Source organism: Coregonus clupeaformis, chromosome 24 (assembly GCF_020615455.1).
Source record: "Coregonus clupeaformis isolate EN_2021a chromosome 24, ASM2061545v1, whole genome shotgun sequence".
Classification (NCBI taxonomy): domain Eukaryota; kingdom Metazoa; phylum Chordata; class Actinopteri; order Salmoniformes; family Salmonidae; genus Coregonus; species Coregonus clupeaformis.
Genome location: NC_059215.1, coordinates 50,886,292 through 50,899,503, shown reverse-complemented (window position 1 = coordinate 50,899,503; position 13,212 = coordinate 50,886,292). Strand labels below are relative to the sequence as shown.

The 13,212-nt window shown below is 47.7% G+C and overlaps 1 protein-coding gene across 1 annotated transcript; it reads right to left on the bottom strand.

Moving 5' to 3' along the window:
• Positions 1-5,122: 5,122 nt before the first annotated feature.
• Positions 5,123-7,250, bottom strand: LOC123481821 (histidine-rich glycoprotein-like). Its single transcript, XM_045206929.1, has 2 exons — positions 7,225-7,250; positions 5,123-6,203 (listed from the first exon to the last, which is right to left on the bottom strand). The coding sequence occupies exons 1-2, from the start codon at positions 7,248-7,250 to the stop codon at positions 5,123-5,125; spliced, it is 1,107 nt and encodes a 368-aa protein (XP_045062864.1).
• Positions 7,251-13,212: the final 5,962 nt, after the last annotated feature.

The window sequence follows — 13,212 nt, the reverse complement described above, 5'->3', positions numbered from 1 at the left end:
TGCTGGGGTCCTCCGTCGGTTGGCACCGACGGGCGTAGCTGGTTCCAGACTTCAGGAGCACAGTGCGAGCCTGGGCCCAAGTGCGGCGGCAGCGGCGGGCATACGCAAGAGCAGACGGACAGGTGGCATCCGCCTCCTGGCTGGCAAACAGTGGAGGTTGATACCCGTAGACACACTGAAAGGGGGAGAGCCCGGTGGAGGAACTGGTGAGTGAATTATGGGCATATTCCACCCAGAGCAGGTGTTGAGCCCAGGCCCGGGGATTTTGGGAAGCCACACACCTCAGTGCCTTCTCCAGCTCCTGGTTCATGCGTTCAGTCTGGCCGTTTGACTGCGGGTGGAATCCAGACGATAGGCTGGCGGTGGCCCCAAGGAGATGACAGAACTCCTTCCAAAAGGTTGCTGAGAATTGCGGGCCCCGGTCTGACACTATATCCTGGGGTAGGCCATGGATACGAAACACATGTTCCAGGACCACCTGGGAGGTCTCTTTAGCAGAGGGTAGTTTGGGAAGGGGGCACGAAGTGGGTCATCTTACTAAAGCGGTCAACAATGGTAAGGATGACTGTGTGTCCGTCAGAGGGCGGAAGGCCCGTAACAAAGTCCAGTGAAACGTGGGACCAGGGCCTCTTGGGTATGAGTAGGGGTTGCAGCAACCCAGCAGGAGGCTGGTTGGGAGTCTTGTTTCGGTTACAAGTGGGACAAGCTCGGATGAATTCTCGGACATCCCGTCTCATCCCCCGCCACCAGAACCGCTGGCGGACCAGATGAAGGGTGCGAGTGATGCCGGGATGACAGGCCAGACGGGATTCGTGCCCCCACTGAATCACAGGTGACCTGAGATTAGCTGGAACAAACAGACGGTTGGGGGGCGCTGGTGCTTGGACCTGGCTGGTCCCGAAGAGCCTCCATGACCTGCTTCTCGATCTCCCAGGTGAGGGCCGCTACGACCAAGTGGCTGGGAAGAATGGGAGCTGTCATGGCGGTGGTCTCGTCCTTCTGAAACATCCGGGAAAGAGCATCAGGTTTGATGTTGCGAGATCCCGGGCGGTAGGAGAGCGTGAAATTGAAGCGCGTAAAGAACAGAGACCACCGCTGTTGACGGGAGTTCAGCCTCCTGGCTGTTTGGATATACTCCAGGTTCTTGTGGTCTGTCCACACTACGAATGGTTCCTTTGACCCCTCTAACCAGTGCCGCCATTCTTCAAGGGCGAGCTTGACAGCCAACAGCTCGCGGTTCCCAATGTCGTAGTGGCATTCGGCAGGGGGTTAGCCGACGGGAGTAGAAGGCACAGGGGTGCATCTTGCCATCCTCAGCTGCTCTTTGAGAAAGCACTGCACCCACTCCCACGTCCGAAGCATCTACCTCCACCACAAACTGCCTTGCTGCATCTGGCATCTGGAGGATGGGAGCAGAAGTGAAACATGTCTTGAGGATATTGAAGGCCTTATCAGCAGCTGATGTCCATTGGTACGGTTGTTTAGTGCTGGTTAGCGCCGTGAGGGGTGCAGCCACTGTGCTATAGTTTCTGATGAATCTCCTATAAAAGTTGGCAAAGCCCAGGAACTGTTGCAACTTCTTCCGAGACTCAGGAACTGGCCAGGAAGTGACAGCCGACACCTTCGTGAGATCCATCTGAATGCTGCCCTCGGTCACCACATACCCCAGGAATGAAACGGTCTTGGCATGGAACTCGCACTTCTCTGCCTTCACGAAAAGAGAGTTCTCCAGCAGGCGGCGCAGGACCAACCGGACGTGGTGCGTGTGTTCTGACAGAGTCTTTGAGAATATTAAAATATCGTCAAGGTACACAAATACGAACGTATTTAGCATGTCCCTGAGGATATCATTCACTAGGGCTTGAAAAACTGCTGGGGCATTGGTGAGGCCGAAGGGCATGACGAGATATTCATAGTGGCCGGTTGGTGTGTTGAACGCTGTCTTCCATTCGTCTCCCTCCCTCATCCGCACCAGATGGTAGGCATTGCGAAGGTCCAGCTTAGTGAATACAGTGGCTCCCTGCAGCAGTTCGAAGGCAGACGAAAGTAAGGGCAGTGGGTAGCGATTCTTAACCGTGATGTCGTTCAGACCCCGGTAATCTATGCATGGACCGAAGAGAACCGTCCTTCTTGCCGACAAAGAAGAATCCCGCTCCTGCGGGGAAGACGACGGTCTAATTATCCCGGAGGCAAGAGAGTCATTAATGTAGTCCTCCATGGCCTTTCTTTCCGGGACTGACAGTGAATACAGACGACCCTTGGGAGGTGCTGTGCCAGGCAGGAGATCAATCGCGCAGTCATAGGGTCTGTGTGGGGGTAGAGATGTCGCCTTGGATTTGTTGAACACCTCTTTCAGGCTGTGGTAACAGGCCGGAACATTGGATATGTCGGAGGTAGCGCTAGATCCTTCCCGGTGAACGGGCAGGGTGGCCCCCCTTAAACAGGTCTGGTGACAACTCCTTCCCCACTCACGGACTGTTCCTGTCTCCCAGTCGATGTGGGGGGTTGTGCTGACGGAGCCACGGGTATCCAAGAATGAGTGGTTGGCCAGGTGAGTGTAGGAGGTGAAACTGGATGGACTCCTGGTGGTTTCCTGACAGCAGGATTGTCACAGGGGCGGAGATATGAGTGACAGTGCCAAGATGATGCCCATCCAGGGCTCGTGCAGGAATGGGTTGTGTCAGTTGATGATGGTTCACGCCCAGTTGCTGTGCAAGCTCAGGGTCCATGATGTTTGCTTCGGCTCCGGAATCCACAAGGGCGGCCAATGTATGAGTCTTGTCAGAAAGCTGAAGGCGGAGATGAAGCAGGGTCTTTCGGATGGAGGGAGACTGAAGGCTTGTTGAGCTCACCCGGATCTCCCCTACACCTGGTGAGCTGCGGCTTTTGCCGGACAAGTAGCGACACGGTGATTCTCGCCACCACAGTAGAGGCAAAGGTTGGAGCTTAGACGGGCGCCGACGCTCCTCGGGAGTCAGAGAGGCACGGCCAATCTCCATGGGCTCAGGCTGATTGAGTTGGCTATGGGACTTGACAGGCAGGAGCTGGACAGAAGCGGGATCGACCCGAGTACGGATGGCAGGTTGACTGAGACGGCCCTTCTCCCTCCTCCGGGTCTGTATACGGCGGTCAATGCGAACGGCAAGGTCAATGGCGGCATCAAGCGTTGAGGGCGGGTCATGGGAAACAAGCTCGTCCTTGATATAGTCCGCCAGGCTATGGAGGAAGGCTTGCACCAGTGCCTCTGGGTTAAACGAGCTTTGACTGGCCAGGGTACGAAAGTCAATGGAGAAGTCTGCCACTGTCCGATTGCCCTGACGGATGGTGAGCAGAGCTTGTGACGCTTCGGCTGTTGGCGAGCCTAGGTCAAAGACCTTTAACATCTCCTCCTCAAAGGCACTGAAGGAGGCACAGGCTGGGGTTTGCCGGTCGAATTCCGCCGTTCCCCACAACCGAGCTCGACCGGTGAGATGTGTGATGACATACCCCACCTTGGCTCCCTCTGTTGAGAAAGTCCTGGGCTGTAGTGCAAACTGGATTCGGCAGCTGCTCAAGAATGGTCTTACTTGCTTCTGGTTGCCATCAAAAGCGTTCCGGGTTCCCAATCCTTGGTTCAGGAGCGTGGGGATCTGGTGGCAGCACTGCCGGGCCTGCAGCATTGGGACCTCCAGCGGAGGGATGAAGGAGTATCGGTGGTACAGGAACAAAAGGACCAGGGGGGGTGCAGGTGGAGTAGCCGGGCTTGAGAGTAGTTGCAGGGCTTGGGCTAGCTGTTGTTGCTGCAGTTGGAACTGTTGTTGCTGCTGGTTGAATAGCTGGAGAAGGGAAGCGATGTCGCCAGCCATCCGATTTATGTCTCCCTCAGAGCGTTCCAGTCGCTGTAGGGCAGTCCTCTCTGGCTCTTCCTCCATCGTGGTCAGGGAGTGCGCTGGGTCCATGATGGTCAGATCGTTCTGTCACGAACAGAAGAGGACCCAAGAGCGCAAGTTCAAATTCAGAGTTCTTTATTCAAGGTTACAGGCGGGAAGAGGAGTCCCAGGGGTGTCAGGGGTCTTTCAGGGTCCTCCTGTGGGTACCTGTGCTCGGGGGTCACCAAATGTCCGGGGGTGTCCAGTCCAAGTGCTTAGTGTGTGTGTTCCCCAGTGATGGAGCGGCGTATCGGGCTGAGGGTGGTGAAACGTCTGGGCACGCTCATCTGGTGGTCGGAGACCGGAGGGGCTGAAGATCGGAGAGTAGTCGAGGTCCAGAAGGCAGGTTGGGATAGACGGGGCAGTAGAACAAGGAGGCAGTCAAGAAAGGATCGGTATCACAAACAGGAGTCAGAGCGCAGACAGGCAGGTTACTGGTCCGGGTTTGAAGACGATCTGACAGGGCTTGGCTGAAAACCAGGGCTTGATATACTGGGAGAGGTAGTGGGGAAATGCAGTTCAGCTGGCAGAGTAATTAGAACAGAGTGAGGCAAGGTGAGGATGGTGAGTGGGAAATGCAGTGCAGCTGGCCAGGTAACAAGAGCAGAGCAGGGCAGGTGGAGCTAGTTAGGCTGAGTAGAGAGAGGGAGGTGAGCAGAGTGGAAGATAATTGAATGCAATTAATGTTGCTACCAGGGAGAGAGAGTGCTCATGACATAAAGAAGAAGTTACAGGTCTGTGAGAGTCAGAAATCTTGCTTGTTTGTAGGTGACTAAATACTTATTTTCCACCATAATTTGCAAATAAATTCATTAAAAATCCTACAATGTGATTTTCTGGATTTTCTTTTCTCAATTTGTCTGTCATAGTTGACGTGTACCTATGATGAAAATTACAGGCCTCTCTCATCTTTTTAAGTGGGAGAACTTGCACAATTGGTGGCTGACTAAATACTTTTTTCCCCCACTGTAAATGCACTGTTGGTTAAGGGCTGTAAGTAAGCATTTCACTCTAATGTCTGCACCTGTTGTATTCGTCGCATGTGGCCAATAAAATTTGATTTGATTTGATTTGAGAAGTGCATATCTTTAGTAGTGGTTTAGCAGTACATATCTTTACTAGTGGTATAGCAGTGCATATCGTTAGTAGGGGTATAGACAGACCCAAATGGAAACGCTTAAGATGGTGAAATGACACTGGATGATGATATAGTTTCATCTTAATGGACACCCACTCTGGGCGCTGGCCATGTCCTGGTGCCTAGGAACATACACCTCGCTCTGGGCGCTGGCCATGTCCTGGTGCCTAGGAACATACACCTCGCTCTGGGCACTGGTCCTGTGGTGGTGCCTAGGAACATACAACTCGCTCTGGGCGCTGGCCATGTCCTGGTGCCTAGGAACATACACCTCGCTCTGGGCACTGGCCATGTCCTGGTGCCTAGGCCATGTCCTGGTGCTCTGGGCACTGGTCCTGTGGTGGTGCCTAGGAACATACACCTCGCTCTGGGCACTGGCCATGTCCTGGTGCCTAGGAACATACACCTCGCTCTGGGCACTGGCCATGTCCTGGTGCCTAGGAACATACACCTCGCTCTGGGCACTGGTCCTGTGGTGGTGTCTAGGAACATACACCTCGCTCTGGGCACTGGTCCTGTGGTGGTGTCTAGGAACATACACCTCGCTCTGGGCACTGGTCCTGTGGTGGTGTCTAGGAACATACACCTCGCTCTGGGCACTGGTCCTGTGGTGGTGTCTAGGAACATACACCTCGCTCTGGGCACTGGTCCTGAGGTGGTGTCTAGGAACATACACCTCGCTCTGGGCACTGGTCCTGTGGTGGTGTCTAGGAACATACACCTCGCTCTGGGCACTGGTCCTGTGGTGGTGTCTAGGAACATACACCTCGCTCTGGGCACTGGTCCTGTGGTGGTGTCTAGGAACATACACCTTGCTCTGGGCACTGGTCCTGTGGTGGTGTCTAGGAACATACACCTCGCTCTGGGCACTGGTCCTGTGGTGGTGTCTAGGAACATACACCTCGCTCTGGGCACTGGTCCTGTGGTGGTGTCTAGGAACATACACCTCGCTCTGGGCACTGGTCCTGTGGTGGTGTCTAGGAACATACACCTCGCTCTGGGCACTGGTCCTGTGGTGGTGTCTAGGAACATACACCTCGCTCTGGGCACTGGTCCTGTGGTGGTGCCTAGGAACATACACCTCGCTCTGGGCACTGGTCCTGTGGTGGTGTCTAGGAACATACACCTCGCTCTGGGCACTGGTCCTGTGGTGGTGTCTAGGAACATACACCAAAGAAAGCTTTCTCCATTCAGTCAGATGTACACATTAGTTTACATAGTATACATACTGTATTAGTAGCTATGTGCAAATAAACTTTCAAACCACATTTTGCATCTATTGTCCAAATGTATCAGCTTGCAGCCCGGTGCACGGTTCTACCGATCAATATTCATACAGCCTCCATGGAACTGGAGCCCTGCCAACATAAAACAACAGCAGCCTCCCCTCATTTCCACATGCCCCCTGCCCACACACACACATGGAAGGCGCCCACAAACACATGCACACACACACACACACTCATACAGACATGGATGAAAATGCACACACACACACACTCATACGCACACACACACACACACTCATACGCAAACCAACCTTTGCCTTTAAGTTGTGACCTATTTTCTGTGGGCAATGTATGGATCAGTCATCTTACTGTGGGTTTGGAAATATTAACATTACATTTGACAAGAGATGCACTTCTCAAAAACACTTCCAAGTGCTCTCCCACATCAAATCAACAATTAATTCTGTCCCTTGTGAAAACCGTCATGATTGATCGACTCAATATTAATTAAAATACATGTCAGATGTCACGACTCTGCACGCACAAAGGGTCCTTTATCCAATACGTTGTCATAGTAATGGCTCAGACTGTATACTGGGTTTCTTGCCCATAACCCTCCTTCCTCCGGGCTACAGTCACTCCAGTGTGTTTTAATCCTATTCTAAAGCTCCTCACCCTAATCTGTCCAACAACAGACTTTGAAGTCACTGCCATACATGTCATTGTGCTTGCATCAAAATATATTCCAGGAAGGAAGAATGAATGTTTCATTTTCCCGTTTGTCTATGTGTCATTTTACTGGGTTCAAGTGGGTCATAGTCCTGGTCCATATGTGTAGGGTCATATTTCAAGGCTTTGTTGAGACAATGACTTATCAGTGACCCAAGCCCTGCTCAGATAATCCCTACCATTGTGTCGCTGAGTTGTCGTAGGGCTGCTGCAAATGTACATTGTCCCAGGGGCGTTGGCAGTCATAATGTAAGGAACCTAATTTATGTCCCTCTAACTCCCCTGAATGCCTCTGTCAATCCTACAGCTATTGAATGCAGTAATCATGCGCCTATGAACCTGAGTTATACTGTTAGCACTGAGGCGGTTTACTTGAGTAGGAAGTCCACAGCTCAAACATAAATATCACTGTCATGTCTACCTCTGATAAGCCTCCCAGTAAAGCAATAAAAACAATCAAGAATCCCAGAAAAGTGCTAAAAATAGCCCACATTACATATGTAGCCTAAGAAACAAGGTTAATGAAATTGATAACTTGCTAGTAACAGATAACATTCATATACTGACTATCTCTGAAACTCACTTAGATAATACCTTTGACGATACAGTGTTAGCAATACATGGTTTCAACATCTTCAGAAGCGAATGCAGGAATGCCAATGGTGGAGGTGTTCCCGTTTATGTTCAGAATCGTATTCCTGTAAAGTTTAGAGATAATGTATGTGATATCAACAGAGAGGTATATTTTCTGGGTGACCTAAATATTGACTGGCTTTCATCAAGCTGCCCACTCAAGAAAGAGCTTCAAACTGTAACCAGTGCCTGCAACCTGGTTCAGGTTATCAGTCAACCTACCAGGCTATTTCCAAACAGCACAGGAATGAAATCATCCACATGTATTGATCACATCTTTACTAATGCTGCAGAAATCTGCTCTAAAGCAGTATCCAAATCCATTGAATGTAATGATCATAATATAGTAGCCATATCTAGGAAAACCAAAGTTCAAAAGGCTGGGCCTAATATAGTGTATGAGAGGTCATAAAATACGTTTTGTAGTGATTCCTATGTTGCAGGTCTGTGGTGTGTAATGAAGAGCAACCAGACGCTGCACTCGACACATTTATGAAATAGTTTATTCCAGTTACTAATAATCATGGATTGATGAGGAATTGAAAAATTGTATGGTTGAGAGGGATGAGGCAAAAGGAATGGCAAATAAGTCTGGCTGCACAGCAGATTGGCAAACGTACTGTAAATTGAGAAATTATGTGACTAAACTCAACAAAAAGAAGAAGAAACTATACTATGAAACAAAGATAAACGACATAAAGAATGATCGTAAAAAGCTTTGGAGCACCTTAAATACAATGTTGGGAAAAAATACATTCATTCATTGAAATAGATGGCTCCTTCATCACAAAACCCACTGATATTGCCCTTCTACTTTAATAATTTTTTCATTGGCAAGATTAGTAAACTTAAGCATGACATGCCAACAACTTCTGAACCTACTCATCTATGCGTAACTGACCAAATTATGAAAGACAAGCATTGTAATTTTTAAATCCATAAAGTGAGTGTGGAAGAGGTGAAAAATGGATTGTTGTCAATCAACAATGACAAGCCACTTGGGTCTGACAACTTGGATGGAAAATTACTGAGGATGATAGCGGACGATATTGCCACTCCTACTTGCCATCTCTTCAATCTAAGGCTACATGAAAGTATGTGCCCTCAGGCCTGGAGGGAAGCAAAAGTTATTCCGCTACCCAAGAATAGCAAAGCACCCTTTACTGGCTCAAACAGCCGACCAATCAGCTTGTTACCAACCCTTAGTAAACTTTTTGAAAAAATGGTGTTTGACCAGATACAAAGCTATTTCACAATAAACAAATGAACAAAATATTTTCAGCACGCTTATAGGGAAGGGCATTCAACATGTACGGAACTTACACAAATGACTGATGATTAGTTTAAAGAAATTGATAATAAAAATATTGTGGGAGCTGTTTTGTTAGACTTCAGTGCAGCTTTTGACATTTTCAATCATAATCTGCTGCTGGAAAAACGTATGTGTTATGGCTTTACATCCCCTGCAATATTGTGGATCTAGAGTTACCTGTCTAACAGAACACAGAGGGGGTTCTTTAATGGAAGCCTCTCCAACATAGTCCAAGTAGAGTCAGGCATTCCACAGGGCAGCTGGCTAGGCCCCTCACTTTTTTCAATCTTTACTAATGACCTGCCACTGGCTCTGAGGAAAGCCTGTGTGTCTATGTATGCTGATGACTTAACACTGTACACATCAGCTACCACAGCAAGTGAAATCACTGCAACACTTAACAAAGAGCTGCAGTCAGTTTCAGAATGGGTGGCAAGAAATAAGTTAGTCCTAAATATTTCTAAAACTAAAAGCATTGTATTTGGGACAAATCATTCACTAAATCCTGAACCTCAACTAAATCTTGTAATGAATAATGTGGAAATTGAGCAAGTTGAAGACACAACTGCTTGGAGTAACTCTGGATTGTGAACATTCATGGTCAAAACATGTTGATACAACAGTAGCTAAGATGGGGAGAGGCCTGTCCATAATAAGCTTTGCTCTGCCTTCTTAACAACACTATCAACAAGGCAGGTCCTACAGGCTCTAGTTCTGTCGCACCTGGACTACTGTTCAGTCATGTGGTCAGGTGCCACAAAGATAGACTTAGGAAAATTACAATTGACCCGGAACAGGGCAGCACGGTTGGCCCTTAAATGTACACAGCGAGCTAACATTATAAATATGCATGTCAATCTCTCCTGGCTCAAAGTAGAGGAGAGATTGACTTCATCAATACTTGTACTTGTGAGAAATACAGTGGGGAAAAAAAGTATTTAGTCAGCCACCAATTGTGCAAGTTCTCCCACTTAAAAAGATGAGAGAGGCCTGTAATTTTCATCATAGGTACACGTCAACTATGACAGACAAAATGAGAAAAAAAATCCAGAAAATCACATTGTAGGATTTTTTATGAATTTATTTGCAAATTATGGTGGAAAATAAGTATTTGGTCACCTACAAACAAGCAATATTTCTGGCTCTCACAGACCTGTAACTTCTTCTTTAAGAGGCTCCTCTGTCCTCCACTTGTTACCTGTATTAATGGCACCTGTTTGAACTTGTTATCAGTATAAAAGACACTTGTCCACAACCTCAAACAGTCACACTCCAAACTCCACTATGGCCAAGACCAAAGAGCTGTCAAAGGACACCAGAAACAAAATTGTAGACCTGCACCAGGCTGGGAAGACTGAATCTGCAATAGGTAAGCAGCTTGGTTTGAAGAAATCAACTGTGGGAGCAATTATTAGGAAATGGAAGACATACAAGACCACTGATAATCTCCCTCAATCTGGGGCTCCACGCAAGATCTCACCCCGTGGGGTCAAAATGATCACAAGAACGGTGAGCAAAAATCCCAGAACCACACGGGGGGACCTAGTGAATGACCTGCAGAGAGCTAGGACCAAAGTAACAAAGCCTACCATCAGTAACACACTACGCCGCCAGGGACTCAAATCCTGCAGTGCCAGACGTGTCCCCCTGCTGAAGCCAGTACATGTCCAGGCCCGTCTGAAGTTTGCTAGAGTGCATTTGGATGATCCAGAAGAGGATTGGGAGAATGTCATATGGTCAGATGAAACCAAAATATAACTTTTTGGTAAAAACTCAACTCGTCGTGTTTGGAGGACAAAGAATGCTGAGTTGCATCCAAAGAACACCATACCTACTGTGAAGCATGGGGGTGGAAACATCATGCTTTGGGGCTGTTTTTCTGCAAAGGGACCAGGACGACTGATCCGTGTAAAGGAAAGAATGAATGGGGCCATGTATCGTGAGATTTTTAGTGAAAACCTCCTTCCATCAGCAAGGGCATTGAAGATGAAACGTGGCTGGGTCTTTCAGCATGACAATGATCCCAAACACACCGCCCGGGCAACGAAGGAGTGGCTTTGTAAGAAGCATTTCAAGGTCCTGGAGTGGCCTAGCCAGTCTCCAGATCTCAACCCCATAGAAAATCTTTGGAGGGAGTTGAAAGTCCATGTTGGCCAGCGACAGCCCCAAAACATCACTGCTCTAGAGGAGATCTGCATGGAGGAATGGGCCAAAATACCAGCAACACTGTGTGAAAACCTTGTGAAGACTTACAGAAAACGTTTGACCTGTGTCATTGCCAACAAAGGGTATATAACAAAGTATTGAGAAACTTTTGTTATTGACCAAATACTTATTTTCCACCATAATTTGCAAATAAATTAGTTAAAAGTCCTACAATGTGATTTTCAGGATTTTTTTTTCTCATTTTGTCTGTCATAGTTGACGTGTACCTATGATGAAAATTACAGGCCTCTCTCATCTTTTTAAGTGGGAGAACTTGCACAATTGGTGGCTGACTAAATACTTTTTTCCCCACTGTATTGACATGTTCATTGCACCGAGCTGTCTGTTTAAACTACTAGCACACAGCTCAGACACCCATGCATACCCCACAAGACATACCACCAGAGGTCTCTTCACAGTCCCCAAGTCCAGAACGGACTATGGGAGGCACACAGTACTACATAGAGCCATGACTACATGCAACTCTATTCCACATCAAGTAACTCATGCAAGCAGTAAATTCAGATTTAAAAAACAGATATAAATACACCTTATGGAACAGCAGGGATTGTGAAGAGACACACACAGGCACAGACACATGCATACACACACGTACAAATGGATTTTGTGTTGTAGATATGTGGTAGTAGAGTAGTGGCTTGAGGGCACACACTTAATGTGTCATTTTTTTCATATAACTGACTTCATTTTGCTGGACCCCAGGAAGAGTACCTGCTGCCTTGGCAGGAACTAATGGGGATCCATCATAAATACAAATATAAGAGGATGGTACTTTGACATTATTTTGTAAGCTGTCAGATACATTTGCACTTCATAACGATTAATAGTAAATAAGATTAATAGTAAGATAATATTAATTTACTGTCACGTCAGGGAGACACCGAAATTATTTATTTATTTTATTTCATTACAGCCCAAGGCATGAATATTGCTCTAAATTTGCCTCAATAACAATCGGCGTAGATTTTCCAATACATTATTGGTTGATTCCTGCTTTCACATCAGGAAGAAACAACTAGGCTATCTACCAGCAGCTAGCTTCACCATGCTTGGAGGCTATCCAACAGCTCATGGTTCTAACTGGTCTATTGAAGACGTTTATGGATGGTCGTTTATGTATCGTTTATGGATGTGTGGTCTTGCACGAATGTTTTAGGATAATGATCAATGAGAGCAATTATAGGCTCTGGAAGACATTGCCTGTCCTACGGTTGGTTATTGAAGTATTGAATGACTTGAAGACTGTAAGCAGTCAAAATGGAATACTGGCATTAGAAAGTTGCATATTGCTAACGTTGCATTATTCGCACATTGCTACTGTCAGACAAATCAAAAATAGGACCTCCCATGGTCTTCGATGTCATTCAGATAAACGAAAAGTTCAAGCAGCTGCAGACTGTGAAACTGAGCAGAAACGGTTCCTTGAGCAAAGGAGAATAAAAATGAGAGACCGAGAGAGAGAGAGAGAAAGAGAGACAGAGAGCAAGAGGGAGACAATGAATGACGGAATAATTAAATAGACAGAGGGTTGTCAGAGATGTCTTCAGCATGCATCCATTGTGACAGGCAGCCACTTCAGCCAGCAGCAGCATTGGGTCACTGTCCTGGAATGGATGTTTGAAGGACAGGAGGGCCTGAACCTCCAGGGCACGATGGGGAAATGGATGGCTTCCTAACAGGCATGGTCATTAGCCCAACGCCACCATAGGCTAACCCGCTAACCCTCCAACGACAGACAGATACAACCTCCTAGCTAGGCCACCTCTAGCCATAAGCCCCAGTCGCTAGCCTTAGATAACATATTAGCTCTGCTGCTAGTTAGCCTAGTTAGGTATTAGCTCCACAGCTAGCCTTAGATAACCTGTTAGCTCTGCTGATATTTAGCCTAGTTAGCTATTAGCTCCACAGCTAGCCTTAGATAACTTATTAGCTCTGCTGCTAGTTAGCCTAGTTAGCTATTAGCTCCACAGCTAGCACCTCAAGCTTTCTTCCCTTCCTCTTCCTTCTTCCCCTCCTCTCCTCTTCCCCTCCTCCCCT

What these genes read in the sequence shown, in the direction of transcription:
- LOC123481821 (XM_045206929.1), bottom strand. Translation starts at nt 7,250, where the DNA reads ATGACTGCCAACGCCCCTGGGACAAT. An exon ending in GCCAACGCCCCTGGGACAAT is followed by an intron (nt 6,204 to 7,224) that starts GTACATTTGCAG and finishes GTATGTTCCTAG; the next exon opens with ACACCACCACAGGACCAGTG.